This window comes from Megalobrama amblycephala, linkage group LG12 (assembly GCF_018812025.1).
Source record: "Megalobrama amblycephala isolate DHTTF-2021 linkage group LG12, ASM1881202v1, whole genome shotgun sequence".
NCBI lineage: Eukaryota > Metazoa > Chordata > Actinopteri > Cypriniformes > Xenocyprididae > Megalobrama > Megalobrama amblycephala.
In genome coordinates this window covers 21,939,177-21,960,149 of record NC_063055.1, presented here as the reverse complement: position 1 = coordinate 21,960,149, position 20,973 = coordinate 21,939,177, and the positions used below count along the sequence as shown (strand labels likewise).

The 20,973-nt window shown below is 36.2% G+C and overlaps 1 protein-coding gene across 3 annotated transcripts; it reads left to right on the top strand.

Moving 5' to 3' along the window:
- Window positions 1–1,558: 1,558 nt before the first annotated feature.
- hsd17b3 (hydroxysteroid (17-beta) dehydrogenase 3) lies at window positions 1,559–20,660 on the top strand. 3 transcript variants are annotated; one of them, XM_048210820.1, is made up of 11 exons: window positions 1,559–2,222; window positions 6,732–6,778; window positions 12,249–12,324; window positions 12,415–12,522; window positions 12,612–12,679; window positions 13,018–13,062; window positions 14,604–14,638; window positions 14,947–15,028; window positions 15,255–15,320; window positions 15,446–15,543; window positions 16,121–16,174. In XM_048210820.1, exons 1-11 carry the CDS (start codon window positions 2,072–2,074, stop codon window positions 16,125–16,127), a joined length of 783 nt encoding a protein of 260 aa, XP_048066777.1. In that variant the 5' UTR covers window positions 1,559–2,071; the 3' UTR covers window positions 16,128–16,174. The 3 variants fall into 3 exon arrangements, with proteins under 3 accessions (XP_048066777.1, XP_048066776.1, XP_048066775.1); XM_048210819.1 differs by lacking the exon at window positions 16,121–16,174 and adding an exon at window positions 18,509–20,660 and having other exon boundaries at window positions 1,560–2,222; window positions 12,249–12,261; window positions 15,446–15,595; XM_048210818.1 differs by lacking the exon at window positions 16,121–16,174 and adding an exon at window positions 18,509–20,660 and having other exon boundaries at window positions 1,562–2,222; window positions 15,446–15,595.
- Window positions 20,661–20,973: the final 313 nt, after the last annotated feature.

Sequence of the window (20,973 nt, the reverse complement as noted above, 5' to 3'; positions counted from 1 at the left end):
TGCTTCAATATGTTTATAATAATAATAATAATAATAATAATAATAATAGAAGACAAGTTATTTCTTCAGTGCTCTGTATGCTTATATATTCTACATATGGCCGTTTGCATTAAATTATTCGAGAAATTAATAGTTGTATTGACATTTTTCGTCCACATACTAATGCACATTCAACTATAGCCTACATTTAAGAAGATTAAAAATACCAAACTCATTGCTGCTATAAGAGATTATTTAAGAGCCATACGATAATTAACTATAGGCCTATAGCCTATATATAGTGGCCGTTTGCATAATTAAAATTAAATTATTATAGGGCTTGATACTTGAAAAATCTCAATATAACTATCAACTTGATAATTATATTGAGATTTTTCGTCCACATTTAAGACGAGAAAAAAATGCCAAAGTTGTCGAACAGCGCCATCTGCTGTTTCATCCCGACATGCAAATGTTGATTTAGTAAGACTAGAAGTGCTCGTTAAATAATAATAGAAAACATTACAGTGAAGATTGCACATTTCTACATCTCCCTTATGAATCATATAACAAACTGGTAACTAGAGATGGAGCAATGAGGCAAAAAACATTTGACATCCATTCAGTTCAAGTTATTCCTGAGTGGGCAGTGCCTGGCAGAGCCAAACAAAGCCCTTCTATGAGACTTATTAAGCTGAAGAGTGAGCGAGTTTCATTTCTGAGTCTGCTCGCATAATTTAGCATGTGTTTTGGACAGTAAATAGAAAACTACTGTCATTACAAGTCATTACGCAGTTGGGCTGTAGGGCGTGATTTTTTTGAACCACTAGATGGCGGTGGAGCTTCTTAAATGAAGTGCAACAGAGTTCAACACTGCAGTGCCAGACAAATGTGCTAGACGGGGCTGATGAGAGCAAGAGAAGGGCAATTAGTGTGATGATGAATTAAAGAGTGATTGTTGACTTTTCTTCACAAGATCAATAAATGTGAAAACAAAATGTCAACAAATGACGTAAATCAAGTTAATATTAAAGCTGATATTCAGTCATACCTTTCAGTCTTCCTATGAAAAAGGCAAGTTTGGCTAAAGAAAAGGTGGGTCTAGATGTTCGTACTGATGAATTATTAATACAATATCAAACTTCAGTTTATGATCACCCAGGTTTAAATGTGTAAACAGCAAAATATTTTTTTCTTTTTTGAGTAAAAAACTTTATTTTTTATATTACTAATCCATCTCTACATTAATTATAACACTGAACTGAATGTGATAATATACATAAAAAGGGTAAGGCCTAATGATACTAATAAATTAAGCTTGCAGATTTTCAGTGCATTAAAGCCATTCCCAATGGTATCTGTCTGGTTTTTTTTTTTACTAATGAGCATCTTTCTCTGTGAGAATGTCATATCTTAATTATAGTTAGCTTTATTTGTACCACATTTAAACAGTACAAAATACAGTTATACATTTTCTGATCATATAAATAAGCACATGCACAAATAAGAATATATATTAAAAAAAAAAAGATTCAGGTAAATTTCCACACGAGAGTGGGGGGAGTACTAAAAGTGCCAGGTGAATGAACTCGTTCATAGTTTGTCAGAGAGTTAAACAGCTTGGAAACATCCACTTTTTAACAAACAGCCTGTATTTAGAAGATATGCCTGATCTAGAAGGACTATAATTAGCAATTATTGCTAAAGGTATGCAGGGGTAACACCATGAAGACACTTAAAATCTGTTCTATAATACAGCAGTGAAGGATTTAAGTGCCGAAATGTGATTCCTTAGTACAGAACGAATCTACATTCTGTAATACAAGGTAAGTCACTTAAATTCACTTCACTTCAAAAGGTGAGCTTACTTGTACTAAATGGCACAACACACACACACACACACACACAGATCAGGAATGTGAATTATGCCCTGGTCAGAATGGGCAGAGAAGATTCTGATTGGCTGAGGGGGCTGTCAGCATTGAGTTTTGAAGCTTGTAGTCAGATTAGATGAGAGAATGAGAACCGTGGCAGTAAAAAGACAGATCAAGATAGCAAGAAGGACTCACTTTAAGCCTTGAGAAAATCCATCATGACACTCACTGAGATTATCTTCATCTTGACCGGGACTTGCACCATCCTGGTTTTTGGACGAAAACTAGTCTGCCTTCTTATGATGCTTGCCCCAGAGTTTTTCTGTCCTCTTCCTGAGTCTTTTTTCACCTCTCTGGGGAAATGGGCAGGTGAGATACACCAAAATGTTTATTTTATTTCATGCATTTTTCTGTATATAACAAGCAGTCAAGTTTAGTTTTAATATTACTTAAAAGATTTTTGCAAAATAATAAAATAAAAATGAATAAAAATTGATGATAGGGTGATAGGGTCTGTTTTATATAACAGATAATCTATCTCTATATAATTTATATATATATAAATAAACAGACCCTATCATCAATTTTTATTTTTATTTTTTTATTCTTATTTTTATTTTTTATTTTTTTTTTTGCAAAAATCCCCACTACCACCCAGACTGTCATGTAACCCAGAGAGTTTTTTTTTTTAGCATAAAAAAACAAAACTAGATTTTATTGGTAACCCTTTACAATAACTTTCATTGACATTATTTAAAGTTACTGCATTAAACCATGCTTAATAGATGATTAGTTTATATATATGTTATTAGTTGCCATGATTTAAGCATTTTTTTAAAAATGCAGTGTTTCTTGTATCTTGTAACAGTGATAGTGAAGGAATAACCATGTCACCCTCCTACAAGCCAGCACTACCTTGGTTTTGTTCCACTGTTTGACCCAGGAACAAGTTTCTCATCTCACTTTAAATTGTCACTCACAAAGTGTCTTGCTTCCCTAAACAGGAATTTTATTGTTGGAAAAAGAGGGACCCTCCTTATGGCTTTCTTGAAATCATACTGTGTATACAAGTTCAGCAACACAAAACAACAATTCCTGCCACTTTTTCCCAAGCTTCCCTTCCATTCCATTCCGGCACTGAGAGTGACAGAGAACAAAAGGCAATTAGAACAGTATGTTCCAGGACGCTATTTCTCTTTTCATTTCTTGACTTTGAATGGTTGCTCCTGTTCATTTGAAATCCAATTAACATTACGTTTTCTTTCTTTCTGCAACTATTCTTTCACTTTAAGGCTTTGAAAAGTTCTTCCTGGTGTGTGTGTGTGTGTGTGTGTGTGCATTACAATGTCCCTTCTCAGGGGGTGTTTTCTAGCATGTTTAGACATAACACATCTGCTATTCCTTTCACTTTGAATATATAATCATGCAGAGAGTTTTGTAAGATGTTCTGCACATTCTAGAATGTCACAGTTGGTTCAGCCTGTATGAGTGCATGATTGAATGTCTATATATGCAGTATATTCCCTGGGACTACTTGAACTGAGAACATAAACTTGAATTCAAGTCAATGTAAGTCACATTAATATATATAAAAAAGGTAGCACTGTACCAGACGTGAGTGTTAATTTATGCATTAACTAACAATGACCAAAAGGCCTATATTATTATAATATTTATTAATATTTGTTAACATCAGTTAATACAAATACAAATGTTCAGTGTTAGTACATTAGCTCAGGTCTGTTAAATAATATTAACAAATACAACTTTTGATTCTATCAATGTATTAGTAAATGTTGAACATCAACTAAGATTAAAACATGCTTTAGAAATATTTTGCAGTGTTACCTAATGTAGTTAACTAATGGTTGAGTTTAGGGCTTCTGCAGGTTATCAACGGGAGAATCAGCATCCTAGTTCCACCCCTGCTCTTCACCTCCAAACTCAAGATGTTCTTAGCCCTTAATCTTGTTGGTTCTGTTTTAATCCATATCCACCAGGATGCTAGCTCTGTCTGTTTGGTGATGTTTGCTACCAGCTGCTTCCTAGCTTGGCTGTCAATCCCAAGCAGTCCAAGGGTCCTCCAAAGATACTGCCCTGTGAAACTCCTAGAGCCAATCTTATGCTCTTCTTCCATCCTCTCTTCCCAGGGTTCTGTCAACACATTAAGACCCACCTGCTTGGTACCCTTTGTCCAGAGCACAATGTCAGGTCCAAGGCTAGTATGTATTTTTTCCTATGGGAATTTAAGGTCTGCCCGCATCTCTCAGTCGTTTGCCATGGCCAGGATTCCTTTACTCTTTTAAGGCCCCTTAAAAAGTCGTTTTGGCTTCTTTCTTTCTTGCCTGCCCCACCCCCACCTGCCAGCTGAGTTCAAATTTGTCATTTTGCCACCGAAATTTTCCATCCACCAAACTTGACCTGCACAAAGAGAGGATGTGCTCAAGATTAGCTGGCCTTCCGCAGAATGTGCAGCTGTGTCCTCCATCTTTGGAGGTTTGATGCAGTAGGTAGGACATCGTATATGGAATACAACAGAAACTTAATCCAATACTCTTCCATGCTCCAGATGTCCTGCCTCTCCCACACAATCTCCCACTTCGTCCAGTTGCCCTGCTTATTCAGTTGCCTATTCAGACTTAACATGTTGACATTCCTCTGTCTTACAGACCTCCCTCTGCACCATGCCATGCCAGTCCTTCGTATTTGTCCGCTTCCAGGTTACCCTGGTCAAGCAACCTAGCCCTTACCATGCCCAGGCCACTGACCCGACAATGTCAGCATGATTCAGGCGCTCCTTCGCCTCCCTCAATGCTCTGCCAGCCCACTTGGAACCTGTATTAACCTCAATGTCCACCTGACGTGCTCTTACATCTCTCTCGCAACATCATAGCCTGCCATGTTTTTGTTACCTTATACTCCTCCACCACTGATGTTATTGGCAGCTTGCTGCCTGTGCTGTACAGGCCTATGGAGCAGAAGCTTTTTCGGAATCTCCTCAAATAGTTGTTCATCTTCCTTTCCAACCTCTCCATAGTAGAGATGGGTACCTCAATGAGTTTGAGACACCATGCTGTTATCCCCAGGCCTTATACTTGCCAGGTAAGCTGCTCCATTACACTGTGCTTGTCATTGAGGTCTGCCCTGTACCACTCCCCCAAACTCTTCACTGGGTTTTCTTGGACCGTTGAAATAGTGTCCTCTTATGGATCGTTTCCACCAAGCGGTACAGTTCAGTTCAGTGCAGTACAATGTGATTTGGGACGGTAAACCCTGATCCGGCTTGCGTTTCCACTGCCAACAATACCCTTACTTGATAGGCGTGGTTTATGCCGGAAAAGTAGTCATTCTTGCGTAAAGAAAAAAGTGACGGTAAACAACAATGGAGGACATACAGCAGCTGTTTTTGAACAAAGGCTGAAAAACAGCCGAAAAATACACATTGTCTTGCAACAGTATTGTGTTGTCATTCCCCTTGTAGAACGCGCAAGTGACGATTCTGTCAACCGATCAACGTTCTACAGTGAGTGTACCTTTTGGTACCGGTACTATTGTGCTCGGTACCCCAAAGGAAGGGTCCTAAAAAAGTGGTACGGTACGGTACGGTATTTTGGTACCATTCACAACTTCTGACAATGGAAACGTAAATAATTGCATACCGTACTGTACTGAACTGAACTGTACCAACTCTGTGGAAACGAGCCATTTGATCTTAAAGCGAAACTGATTTTTGAAAATGGGTTTGAACGCCATCCTTGTCCAATTGGCGTGCTCCACCAAGTCCTACAGTGTCCATCTCCCTTTGGGTACTGATCTTACCGTGATGGTCAAGTCATCCATGAATGCTCTGATGGGCACCTGTTGGGTGCAATCTGCCAGTACTGCACCCTGATGTAACTTGACAAGGAGGTTTATTGCTGCTGAGAACAGAATGACTAAGATTGTACACCCAGTGACAATGCCCACCAGCCAGTGAGTGGTAAATTTCCTGCAGATGAAACGCATGTTAACCTTACTGAAGTAGCACTGCATTTATTAATTTATTATAAATTATAAAACTGAAGCAAGCCAACTGAAGATTGAATGATTCACAAAGATTCACAAAGATTTCGACATTTAGCTTATCGTGAGATCTCACTGAGGGCAGAGTACTACTTGTACATCTTGTACACAAGAACATTGGTGCAAAGAAAGAATGAAAGCATGGGAAACAACTTAAGGAAGAAAGACACAATAAAGCCATTTTCCCACGCAGAAGACAGCACATGGACAGTTCAAATCTTTCTAGTCTGCAATGAAAGCATGAAGGCAGTAATTACATCTTACATCATTTCCTCAATACACTGGTCCCACTGGCCCTCCAGCACCCCTTTTCCTCCCACTCCATTGTACCACCTACAATGTGAACTTCTCTGATGGACTAATAGTCAGAGGTGGAGAGAAGATGCAGCTCCAGACTTTCAGAGAAGATGATTTTTCACACATATGCAACACTCATGCTTCCTATTTGTTTATTGAACTGGTGGGTACGCGCAGTCTGTTCAAGAACATGCTGTTAAAACAAACAGACACTGACTGCCTATCGCCTGAAGCGTATGAGATTCTCAGAGGGAGTGATGGGAGATAGATTATCATGTTCTGGATATGCTTGAGAGCTCCAGAGCTTATTTTCTGTAATAAAAGACATAGGCCTAAATTATGTATAAATTATTAAAAATTGTTTTTTTTTTTTTTTTTCCTCAAATTGAATAGGTTGTTGATCACATTTGTTCAGAATTACGTAACCTGACACATCAGTGAATTAGAGACAGAATATCAAATTATTATTCTTACCGTTTTCGGTTTCAAGAATAATACTAAATATTTCCTCTGTTTCAGTGGTCACTGGAGGGTCAGATGGAATAGGCAGAGCATATGCAGAAGAGGTAAAGACTACCACCTATGTGAAAACTTTTACTATGACTATATCCAGGCCCGGATTAAGAACACGTTGGGCCCTGGGGCTATAGCAACACCAAGGGCCCCCTTTTATCTGATTGCCATGCCACAGTGTCTTGTACCACAAGAATTTTTTTTTATTGTTATTATTTTTATATTTTTACAAATTTCATTTTATCAAATCATTTTATATAAGCACAAGCACACTAAATATTCCATGCTATTTAACATATTTTAAAATATATTTAACATATAAAATATTTAACATATTTTAAAATTGTATTGCATATATTGCTGACACAATAATTCTTTCCTCTAATTAACACAAAATAAACTATTTTGAAGAATGTGGGTAACCAAACAGTTGATGGTCCCCAGTGATTTCCACATTATATTTTTTTCCTACTATGAAAATTAATGGGGACCAGCATTCTTCAAAATATTTTCTTTTGTGTTCAAAAGAAAGAAACTCATTCAGGTTTAAAACAACTTGAAAGGGAGTATGTGATGACAGGATTTTAATTTTTGGGTGAACTATCCCTTTAAGGACAAGGGTCCACATGCTAACTATTAGGATGCTGTCACTTTAAGACCTGCACGCGTCCGATTTTCTCAACTCATTTCAGACATAACCAACTGTGTTTATCTAAACCTTTTGTGTATTTGACAGTATTATAGCGCAATCAGACGCGAAAGATGAAGTCCAGTAGTCAGGTGCTGTTTGACAGGCTAAGTGTGTGTGCACGCTTCGGGTGTATGGGGTCAGAAAAAGCGCATCTCAGAACAGCACACGAATGACATGTTTAACTGGCAGGGCTTTAAAGCACATGCAAATAAAGAACTTTTGTGATTGCGAATAAGTGCAGTGTCCCATGAGTAACTCTACCGCTGTGTTAACATGTGATGTGAATGTGTCGAGGTCGAGTTGTATGGATGGAGGCACCAGAACTGCAACTGATAGAATGTGCTTCAAACGCAGATAGTGGAGACAAGTCACACGACATTGGTGTTCGTCAAAAAACAGTAGGAAAGTTAATTCGGGATATTTACACGGGTGATGATGAAGAGAGAAAAACACTGACATTCTGAATTCAAACGGCAATAAAATCATTCGACTCGTCCCTGTAAATGTTGAAAACACCTTACTTTTCATGAGAAACAATTACCATCAGAATAGGGCTTAACTCGTTATAAGAATAATAACTTGCTGCAGCTGCTATCTCACCTTCTTCAGCGTGTAAAGCACGCAGATCGGCGACGGTGTCGGTGGGTGAAGATAATTGTGAGCTGCCGCTTCACGCGGGGTCTTCCGCTGGCTTGGATGTTTTATGTGAACCGAAGTAGTTAGTTAGTTTGGGAATTTTTGCTGTAAGATTATCACCCCTTTTCTCCCTTTCAAGCTTATTTTTCCTTTTTTGCGCACCACTATCACTTTTGTTTATTATTTTGAACACCAGCGAGGCTGAACAAGCAATAAAGGTCAATTTCCCATTTTCTGCATAAGGCAAAGAGGCGTTTCCCGATGTCATGGCGCGAATTGTAAAGTGATTTTGATTGGATGGTGATTTATCAGTCAGGCACATTTTCCAATCATTTTTTCTTATTATTTTATTACACACAAATCAACCACCTTTGACTTGTCAATCTCATTTCCTCCAGCCAATCACGGGCCCCCTCTTCCCGCGGGCCCTGGGGCTTAAGCCCCACCTAGCCCTTATGTTAATCCGGCCCTGACTATATCTAATATTGATATTAGATTAGTTCAATAATTAAGTATAAGGATAAAAAGGTAACAGTAAAATGTTTTTATGCTTATCTTTATTATGAACAAAAAATACTCTATACTAATTACTACTTTTTTTCTTCAATGCATTAAACTGAACTAAATAAATGGCAGTTTCTATATATTAAAGAATAATGAAAAAATAATAATGTATCATGGTTTCCACTATAATATTGCCACAGTGCAGGCAAGGAATAGAGGATCTCAATTGCAGCAGATTTAGTTATTTACCAAAAACAAAGATGGCAAAAAATCTGTGTAACAGCTTCACACATGTAAAGACAATACAGGACAAAGAGAACCAAACTGAGGGCTTAAATATATGGCTAAATAAGGAACCAAATAAGGAACCAAACAAGACTCAGGTAAACATAATCAATTAACCAATGAGTAAACAAAGAACTACAGGAACAGGAAATAAACATGGGATTGAAATGTGGGAATAATATAATAAGAAGAATATTATTATAGGGGATAATAATAAGAAATAAGTTTTGATTCACCAAATCAGCACACTAGAATGATTTCTGAAGGATCATGTGACTGAAGACTGAAATGATACTGAATTCAGCTTTGCCGTTACAGGAATACATTTTAAAGTATATTCAAACAGAAAACAGCTATTTAAAATTATAAATTTTTGGTAAAATAAATGCAGCCTTGGTAAAGACTTTAAAAAAAAAAAAAAAACATTAAAAAAAATCATACCTACCCTAAACCTTTAGTGTATATATAAATGAATAAAATCTTTACTCAACCCATTGATCCCTGAAAAGTTACACTATAATGCTGCAGGATTCCTATAGGGAACTGATCATGTTCAGTAATATGGTGTCCAGGGGCCGTATTCACAAAACATCTTAAGGCTAAAAGTAGCTCCTAAATTGCAGATTTAGGAAAAAACTCTTAAAAAATAATGGGCGTGTCAGTCTTAATTTTAGGACTCCTAAATTTTTGCTCTAAGAGTATTTCACTAAGCATTTTAGCGCTAGAACTAGCTCCTAAATCTGTGAAACATTAGGAGTAGTCAAGAGGACTCCTAAATCACTAAGACCAAATCACAAACAGTCCTAAACCACCTAAAGACACTGTACACCATTGAGGCAATAGCGATCGAGCCTTAGATGCTCAACTTTTTCTTCATAAATGCAATACATTTTGATTTATAGATTTGAATTACCTGATTACCTGTGGCAATGGTTTTCATGAGTTCACACTTACAAATGATTGAATAGAGTGAAAAAAAAAAATATATATATATATAAACAGCTATGGAAAAAATTAAGAGACCACTTAACATTGATTTCTGAACTTGGAGTGGTCTCTTAATTTTTTCCATAGCTGTATATATATATATATATATATATATATATATATATATATATATATATATATATATATATATATATATATAAAATAAGCACATTTGGTGTGCTGTCCAAGGGGATCGAGGGCTCCGAGCCTAGAATTTAGCCCAAACCCAGAGTTCTCCTCATATCCCCAGACGAGAGTGAGGAGCGGGGTGGAGGAGGGATGCAGAAAACTGTCGAAGTAACTATAGGCGAGTCGACTCTCGTCTGTGTATATATATTCCTCCTCTCGAGCTGATTAGAAAGACCGTTTGAATGTGTTTCTCCCAAACTTTGTTTATAAAACATCATTTGTCGCTTGCATTTTGCATTCTCTTGAGATGCAGACATCAAAGAGGCGGACAATTAATTGTATATACTTTAATTAGTTTTAATTAGTGACACTTAGCCTACATTTTAAAAACCTTTATTTGAATATGGCAACATTTTTATTAAAAATATTTATTTGAATATGGCAACATTTTTATTAAAATATTTATTTGAATAGGGCAACATTTGTATTTTAAAACCTTTATTTTAATATGGAAACATGACACCTCATTCTACAATATTTCTATGATTAAATCGTTGACTCCTCCCCCATCAGCCAATCACTGTGTGTTTACTCCATAGCAACGAGGTCAACCCCGCCCTTACTCTTAGCTTAAGACTTCAGTCTATTCCTTAGTAAAAGTTTGTCTCAGCAGCTTTGTGAATAGGTTTTAAGAGAAAACTCTTAGCTAAGAACTTTTACTGCTATTTAGGAGAACTCTTTTTGTTTGTTTGTTTTGTTTTTTGGTCAAAAAAAGTGATCTCAGAATGCTTTCTTCCACAAAAATGTGTATACCTGTGAAGTAGCCCTGCTATAACCAACTTGGAACAAGAATTAATCTGAAGTTTAGTCTGCTCCAAATTCTTTGTTAAGATCCCATTTTGTATTTGTCACACTCACAGTCACCAACCCTGTCATCCACTTAGAACTTAATTTCCCATCATCCCTCCTTTTACTCACCTGCACTCCATCAACAATCACCACTGATCACCACCAGCTGCACTGTTTATAGAGGATATGCACGTGACGTCACCGTCGACCGTTAGGACTGCGGTCACGCCCACTGAGTGGCAAAAGACTGAGCGGCAGCATTGGTTATCAGCGTGAATGTCGCGAAAAACACACAAGACACTTCCAAAACGGGAAAGAGCTTTGTGATCGACTGTACAAATAGCTTTGACACAAAACCTGAGGTATATTTTTAAAAACTGCAGAAAGCAACAGAAAAAGAAGCAAATGGATCACTGCAATTCACAGAAACAGCTGGACTCCAGCAGAGAAACATGGATTTGCAGTTATCATTTTGTGTCAAATTGTTGGATTTTGAGGTAAAATCATACCGTATGTATTGTTATATATTATGTTGACAACTCATCAATTAATTATTTACCATCTTATATTGTGCATAATTGGGTGTTTTTAAATAAACAACACTGACAAAAACTATACTACTATAAAACTATATATGTTTTAAGGCTGGACAATATGACGATATAACATTGATATAAGTGATTACGCGGATTTAAACCTACCTATATTGTAGTTATATAAGGCAGATTTGCTTTATATATTTCCCCGGCGTCGAAATCGGGCACATATAAATGTCAGGAAACACGATTCCTGGCTGCATGTCAATATCCATGTATTAGGTTTATTTGACAAGTTGTAAGGAACACTTTCGAGCCCAACCTTTAGTGTAATTCGTTTGTTTTACTCGCGTTTTCGCAGTTTCCCCTATTAAATCCAGTCATGCAGCAGGTTCTTTTGCCACTCAGTCCAGCTGGAAGAGCGCGTTTTCGGCGGGAAAGTGACGTCGTTGCATACCCTCTATAGGACTCTCCACACACACACTCATTGTCTAGTCTTGTCTACGACCCACTGGATGTGCTCCTTTGTGACTCACCTAAAGACTCCTTACCTGATGTTCATCTCCTGTTCCACATCTCCATTCTCCTTCATCTCTGTTCTTCAGCTCCTCGTCCTAAAAACAAACAAAGGAAAGTGCTCAGATTATATTCATCAGTGACTGTTAAATGAGTGTGTGTGTGTGTGGCTACTCACCTGTTCTGTGTCCATCCTGCTGCAATCACATTTCATATCCACCATTGCAATTACCACTGTGTTCAATAAAGCCTGTCTTCATTTATACTTACCATCTCCCTAGTCTGTGTTCCGTGACAGTATTAAAGTAATAAATTACCAGCTCATCCACTATAGTATAGGCTGTTTCCATAACACTTTACAATCTTAGTATTTCCTGTCTTTCTGTGCAGCTTTCAAAACTAGGTATGGGCGTGATTGTCATCAGCAGAAATCAAGAGAAGCTTGACAGAGCAGCCAGAAAGATCGGTGAAGTGTTGACTGTTGAAATTTCAGTTTCTTAGCTTGTCTGTAGTCTTAGAGCTCAGTTTAACCAGCTTTCTTTTCTTGTTCTGACAGAGCTCACTACAGGAGGGAAAGTCAAAGTAATAGCTGCTGACTTCACCAAAGATGATATATATGGATGCATTAAAGAAAACATTGAGGGTCTGGATATTGGTATTTTAGGTCAGTATATCAGAGATCTCAATGTGTCAAATATGAGCTGCATTTATGTTAAAAACAGTAGCATTACGGTTACTTTTCTTTAAACACAGTGAACAACGTTGGGATTCTGCCCAGCCAAATACCCTGCAAGCTACTTGAAATATCTGATTTGGAAGAAGTAAGGTCACCTATTGTTCATACAGTCATTGTTCATACATTTATCATTATAAATAATTATGGTTTTCAAACTGTTCCTGCATAGATCCTTCTCATCATTGTACATTTTCAATGTCTCCCTTTACTTAAGGTCGGCATAAAACCATAGTACATGCTGCTATCAGCTCCCATTAACAATGTAGAAGGAATTATTTTAGATATTTGCAATAGAAAAATGCCCACTGTAAAACTACTGTACATGGAAGCATGTTGTAATAAAATATCACAAATATAATGGTAGACCCATTACAGAGTATTTCAGATACTGTTGTTTATATGTTTCATGTGGTGGCCTCTTAGAGAATACATGATGTTATCAACTGCAATGTAAAAGCCATGGTTAAGGTGAGTAAACACAAACAGAACTGTACACTGTGAATACTGTTGCTCTATTTTAAAAACATCTGCTTAATGCATACATGTAAATGTAACTGGGTCTTTACCACTCACTCATATACTGTACAAATGGATAAGGCAGGTGGGTCACAGTGGTCACACCCAAAACTGAGCTCTGACAGGGTTGCAGAAAGCACGGGGAAAAAATACAATTGATTAAATGCAACTATTGATATAATTGTGCATAATTACCAAAAATACATGTTTATAAACTTTTTAAATTTAGAACAATTTTCAGCATAAAATTGAAGTTACGATAGTCTTTTCTTCTCTATTGTGACATATATTTGAGTGAAACAGCTTCTCCAACAGCAAAATAAAAAAAATACTGGATGGGACTTGATTTCGTCCATGGGAATTAATTGGATATAGTTATAAGTTAGTTCGTTATAATAGTAGCTAATACATTTTAAATGGTTAGTTCAGCCAAAAATGAAAATTATGTCATTAATGACTCACCCTCATGTCATTCCAAACCCGTAAGACCTCCGTTCATCTTCGGAACACAGTTTAAGATATTTTAGATTTAGTCCGAGAGCTTTCAGTCCCTCCATTGAAAATGTATGTGCAGTATACTGTCCATGTCCATAAAGGTAATAAAAACATCATCAAAGTAGTCCATGTGAGTTTTTGAAGCATCTTATATAGATTTTGGTCCAAAAATAATAAATGCGACTTTATTCAGCATTGTACTCTCTTCCGGAATCCTTTCCATTGAATTGATTCCATTGAATCCTTTCATCTGTCGGCGTTGGTAATGCACTTTTACGTCGTTGTTTTTGACGATTAGGACATCCGCGACATGCACAATTACGCACCATTTTAAAAAATAGCTTGAATACACACCATTTAAAAAAAATAGCTTAAATACAGCGTGCGTCTCCCTCAGACTGTAAACCAAACTCTGGCGCACCAGATAACACGTCAGCAGCGTCTTACGTCAGCAGTGCGCTGCGGTTCACTGAACCCGAGTCGTGAACCCGGATGAACAACAGACCCAGAAGAGAATACAATGCTGAATAAAGTCGTAGTTTTTGTTATTTTTGGACCAAAACGTATTTTAGATGCTTCAAAAACTTCTAACTAACCCACTGATGTCACATGGACTACTTTGATGATGTTTTTATTACCTTTATGGACATGGACAGTATACTGCACATACATTTTCAATGGAGGGACAGAAAGCTCTTGGACTAAGTCTAAAATATCTTAAACTGTGTTCCGAAGATGAAAGGAGGTCTTACGGGTTTGGAACGACATGAGGGTGAGTCATTAATGACATAATTTTCATTTTTGGGTGAACTAACCCTTTAATGTTTTATTATTTTTTTTTTGGTTAAATTTAGATGCTAAACAATGTTGAGTGGCCACTTGACGTCCAACATAAAATCGTAAAGAAAAGCCAGTTGAGAACCATTGGTTTAGTGATATTTAGATATTTAATAGAATGCGCTCACACTTTTTTTTTTTTTTTTTTCCTTCATATTTAGATGTGCAGAATTGTGCTACCAGGAATGCAGCAAAGGTTTGGCCTTCTCTGTTGAATAGTTTTCTCATAATTGTTTTCTCAAATTTTGGTTACACTCTATTTTGATGTAGGTTTAGGGTTAGTGGAATATGTTGACATGTAGTTGCAAAGTTACTTATAGTCAGTAGTATGTCTGTTGGTAGATATTAAACAGAGACAGTCTACTAATACTCTAATGAGAGTTGGTTCAAATGTAGGTTCAGTGTTATTTATAGTAAACAGAATGTGTAAATGGGACCATTAAAATAAAGTGTTGCCCATATTTTAACATATGACAAGCACACTGACAAAAAGTATTTCCTTAGAGGAAGAGGAGTCATTCTGAATGTGTCTTCTGGCATAGCCAAAATACCCTGCCCCATTTACACCTTGTATGCAGCATCAAAGGTAAATTTAGTTAAGAACAAAACATCTATACAAAGTTGAAAAGTTCTGTCTTTTTCTGCAATTCTAACTACCATTCTGTACTCTATGTTGACATTGCTAATAAAGTAAAAAAAATATATATATATATATATATATATATATATATATATATATATATATATATATATATATATAAATTAGTATGTGTGTATATTATTTAACATATACTGTATATGTATATTTTCAGGTTTTTGTTGAGAGATTTTCACAAGGTCTTCAAGCAGAATATAAATCCAAGGGAATTATTATTCAGGTAGAATAAAAAACTTTAATAACAGTTAAATAATGTTTTTGTGTATCAAATTTTACATATACGGCTAATCAGGGGTAAGATATCAATGTCCTCATTCCCTAATGTTTTTTTTTTTTTTTTCTCAGACAGTGGCTCCATTTGGGGTTTCAACATCAATGACAGGACATCAGAAGCCAGATATGGTTACATTCACAGCTGGAGAGTTTGTGAGGAGCTCATTGAGGTATCTGAAGGCTGGTGATCAAACATATGGCAGCGTCACTCATACCATGTTGGTAATGACATCTGTTTATTATATATACATATCTGCACTCTTAAAAATAAAGGTTCTTTATTGGCATCAGTGGTTCCATGACAAACCTTTAACATCCATGGAACCTTTCCATTGCACAGAAGATTTATTATTGTGGGAAAAGGTTGATTAGATTATTAAAATGTTCTTTGCACTAAGAAAAAAAAAATGGTTCTTTTAAAGGGTTAGTTCAACCAAAAATGAAAAGCTGCAGTCCGTAACTTTTTTTGGTTAAAAATGATCCAAAATCAATTTTTGAGCATCTCATTATCTTAGCTCAATTCACAAGCTTGTAATAATGTTTTATAATAAGAGTGACATGGTGGATTTCCGCGGGAAATTCAAGCATGCAACAGTTCCTCTGTGTGTCATTACGTCACGTCTGTAAACAGAAAGGATGGAGTCCCAGCTAGTCGTTTTTATCACGTGAGGATGCTGCTTGTAGCGGATCATTTATAGCCTGTTCTCACAGCAGCTGAAATAATTAAACTTATCATTTTGATGGCAGATTGTAATCCAGAAAGATCCAAATGACAATCATCAGTGACAACTGGAGATTCACCCGAAGTCAAAAAGCAAAAGACTTTGGACTGTGGAGTGACTACAGAAATTGAAATATACAGGTAACGCTAATACACACTAAATACACAGTCACGCAATGCTGATGTTGTTAACATTAACAATTTGAGAACAATATCACAGTAATAATTTGCACGGTTTGACATGATCCGAGCTAAGCGATCATTAGATTTAATCATCATTGGCAGTGCGATTTATTGTAGGCCTAATGCTTTTTTCCTCAGTAGGTCAGAACAAAAGTGGCAGAAGTTACTTACTTGTTCAGACAATATTTTCCAGCGAAAATTCTTATATTGGTCATACTTTCAAGACGTAGAATCTGTGATTCTGAAGTTCAGTATCCACCGGTGCAGTGATTGACAGCAAGCATTAGATTCACCCGCGCTGACGAGCTGTGCCGTTGAACAACGCACGTACAGATAACTGTTTCGCATATGACCGCAATTGCAGGTTTCAAACAGAGATGGCGACAAAGAGGAAAAATCGCGGACTGCAGCTTTAATTACTCACCCTCATGTCAATCCACAACCGTAAGACCTTCGTTCATCTTTGGAACACAAATTAAGATATTTTTGATGAAATCCGAGAGGTATATGACTTGTCTATAGACTGCAATATAATCAACACTTTCAAGGTCCAGAAAGTTACTAAAGACATTATTTAAACCATTGACGTGACTGCAGTGGTTCAACCTTAATTTTATGAAGCAATGAGAATACTTTTGGTGCGCAAAAACAAATCAAAATATCAACTTTATTCAGTAATATCCAGTATAAGCATAGAAACTTATACGCATAGAAACATATATATCGTAAACTCCAATATAAGCATAGAAAGAAACATCTACATTGCATATGTGTGTAATGTACTATACTTAGATGTAATTATTAAGGTATAATGTACGACATAGGTCAGATATTGTATATAATTATATTGTTCTTTATATTGGTAACCATTCATTAGGATGAATAGGGGGTGGGGTTAAATAAGTTTGTCTTCTTCCCACTCCTTTTCGAGCTATAATAATAGATAAACTGTGAACATGTCTGAAATATATTTATAAATACTGTTATTCCGATTATTTCTTTTGTTTGTTTGTTTTTCTTTACCCAGTGTGGGTATAATATTGTACAATATATTCATTTTTTCTGTGTACAATACTTTTATTTCTATGGCTCGAAATAAAGTACTCAATCAATTAATTCTGCCTACCCTCTCTTTTCTACTTAGACTGCAGTTACACCTTTTCAATTAAGAGACAATATTTGTCCTCTTAAATCGTCTTTTTTTTCCAGTGAATTTTTTTTTTTTTACCTTTATAAATACCTTTATAAAATAAATAATGCTTTAGATAAAAAAAAAATCAATAAATACAATGATAAAAACAAAGTGATACTTTTTAATATTACATTAAAATATACAATACTATTTAAAATGTACATCACTTAATATTACCCTTTTGTTTCTTGAACTGTTGTATAAAATCGTCACATTTGAAATTGTGTGGATATTCGGGAAACATTGTATTCTTGCTCGTATAGTATAATCAACATTAAAAACAATGATTTCAAGAGTGATTTTGGTAAAGCTTTTAGTCTTTTAGCCACATTTCAGTCTCGTCTTATTTCGTCAACAATATTGCATGTGTTGATTTAGTCATAGTTATCGTTTAATGATATTGGTGTCGTCTCTCATCGTCTAGTCTTAGTCATGGAAAAAAAGGTCGTCAATTAACATTTTTCGTCATAGTTTACAAAATTAACACTGGCCAATACTGAGCCGGCATTCGGACGTAAACACAGAAGCCTTCACTGTGCTTTCTGCGTTATCTGCCTAAGGAGAAAAGCAGGGAAGAGAAGAGATTGTTGAATAAAGTCATTCTTTTTGTTTTGTTTTTGTGCACAAAAAGTATTTTTGTCGCTTCATAAAATGAAGGCTGAACCACTGCAGCCACATTTACTGTTTTAACAATGTCTTTAATACCTTTCTGGACCTTAAAAGTGTTGATTATATTGCTCTCTATGGACAAGTCATATGCCTCTCAGATTTCATCAAAAATATCTTAATTTGTGTTCTGAAGATGAACGAAGGTCTTACAGGTGTGGAACGACATGAGGGTGAGTAATTAATAGAATTTTCATTTTTGGGTGAACTAACCCTTTAAAAACTGCGTACTGAAAGGTTCTTTGGGGAACTCAATGCTCTTCTATGGCACCTCTGTTAAAACCTCTTTTTGGAAACTTTATTTTTAAGAGTGTGTATTTTCTGTACATGTACCAAATGTATTGTTTCTGACCAACGTGTAATTCTCCTTTAGGGCGGGATTGTGCAGTCCATTCCCACCTGGGTCCTGCAGAGTGAATCGTTTCAGCATTACTTTAAGAAATATGTGAAGGAAAGGGTTAGAAGCCAGGAGTTGTCATTCTCTAAATATGTAAACACTCCTGGGCAAAAAATGGGCCAAGCCAAAAATGGCCAAACACTAAGCTTTTAATTGTCTTAAAGGGAGAGTTCACCCAAAACCTGTACGAGTTTCTTTCTGCTGTTGAACACAAAAGAAGATATTTTGAAGAATGTTGGTAGCCAGACAGTTGACAGCAGTAGCCATTTACTTCCATAGCAGGCAAAAAAAAAAAAAGGGAAGTCAATGGCTACCGTGTTACTAAAATTGTTCAAAAAATCTTCTTTTGTGTTCAACAGAAGAAAGACACTCGTACATTTTTTGGAACAACATGAGGAAGGTGAGTAAATAATGACACAATTTTCATTTTTGGGTGAACTATCCCTTTAACCACAAATTATTGGTCAGGAAATTAGCAAAAATTTAAGCAAATGCACTACTTAAAAAGCCATCACTGTCTCAAAAAAACATCAAAGATAGAATGAAGTTTTTGGTGGAATAATGAATCACAATAAAACACAAGTTGCATAGTGATGCTCCAGAGCAGTGTCTTCAATAATCTGCTGAGAAATATAATTTTAAATGCATCTCTATCACCATGAAGCATGGAGGAAGAGCTGTCATTGTGTGGGGATCCTTTTTAGCTGCTTGTATTGGTGAGCTATTCACTGTGAAAAGTCATTTAATGCTTTGGAGAACAGGAGAATATTGCAGAATGGTTTGCTTTCCGCAAATCAAAAGTTATTATATAAAGAGGAATGATCAGATGAAGAATATGGTCATGCTTAAATTGCAAAGACAACCAAGAAGTGGCTTCAGAACAAGTCTATCAGGCTCATGTTTTGGCCTGGTCAGATCCCAGATTTGAACCCTAAAGTGAGTATTTGTCTCGCATTAAACTCAAATGAACTGGGAGAAAATTTTCAGCCACTCACGAACTGTTTAAAGCCATTAACATTGAGTGGAACAACACTGACTCTTCCTGTAAAAAGCTGTCTGCAAGTTGGGAAAGGCTATTCCATGCTGTTACTTTATCCACAGTATTTGTGCAATTCTTGCTAATTTCCTGACCAGTGATTTTGTAATTAATATCGTTAAGACTATTTAAAAACCACTAAATATTTTGGCATTTTTGACTCGGCCCTTTTTTTGCCCAGGACTGTACAGTATTGAGCATTTGATACTTAAACACCACAACTGTTATGTCAATTGTGATAATACTGTATGTAAAAATATTAGACTGCAAAAGAAAGTGAGAGGACAAAACAACTGACAGGCCTCCATCCACAGTCCTTCAAAATATGCCATATCAGTGTTGACAATGGAATATAATAATTATTAATCATAATCATATCAGTAGACAGGAGATAGTTGAGCAGAACTGACCTTGATAACATTAACAGAAGGTCAGTCTCACAAGATTAGAAAATGTTTGGTCTTATTTAAAGAGCCTTTGAAAGATCCACACTTAAACAGTTTTTTGGCGCCACATAGTGGTTAAACGCACTTTAACGTGATCTTTAAAGCTTGAATGTAATGCGCTTTTTGTGTTGTCATTATCCCATTATTTTGACTTTTATGTGAATAATCACTCTGTAGCTGCAACGATATGTGGATAGCACTACAAGAACGCACATTTTTTATTTATATGGATATACATAACATATTTTAGAACAATTTTAAAAGCAGTTACAAGTAAATATCCCCCACCCATTAGAAACGAGGCATCAGAGAGGAAAAAATAGTTCATTTCGCATTTGAAGAACCCTCTGAGAAATAATTGGGCACTTTTAAAACATCTACTATGATATAATAACATATTTGCAATATACAAGATGTTAAGGCTGGAATACACTACACGACTTTTTGTCCCGATTTGGACAAGTCACCGCTGCCAAAAGTCAGAGTCAGTCTTTGGATTGGAGATGACCAATTTCACCGAAAAATAATTTTCCCCAGTAACAGACATTACACACTTCACCACACTACACACTTATGGATCTTCCTGCAGCAGTCACTGCAGTTAAAGGATTAGTTCACTTTCAAATTGAAATTTCCTGATAATTTACTCACCCCCATGTCATCCAAGATGTTCATGTCTTTCTTTCTTCAGTCAAAAAGAAATTAAGGTTTTTGATGAAAACATTCCATTTTTTTCCATATAGTGGACTTCAATGGAGCCCAAACGGTTGAAGGTCAAAATTACAGTTTACAGCGATCCCAGATGAGAAATAAGTGCCTTATCTAGAGAAACCATTGCTCATTTTCAATTTTTTTTTTTAAATTTTATGTTTTAACCATAAATGCTCATCTAGCTCTCTTCTTCTTCTTCTCTATTAGAATTCCGGCAGTGTATACACTGTAAAGTGTATTACTGCCCT

Excerpts from the sequence above, each read along its gene's own strand:
- hsd17b3 (XM_048210818.1), top strand. The coding sequence starts at position 2,072 with ATGACACTCACTGAGATTATCTTCATCTTGACCGGGACTTGCACCATC. Across the intron at positions 12,523-12,611 it reads TCTGGATATTGGTATTTTAG|TGAACAACGTTGGGATTCTG; the intron begins GTCAGTATATCA and ends CTTTAAACACAG. Across the intron at positions 14,639-14,946 it reads CTACCAGGAATGCAGCAAAG|AGGAAGAGGAGTCATTCTGA; the intron begins GTTTGGCCTTCT and ends GTATTTCCTTAG.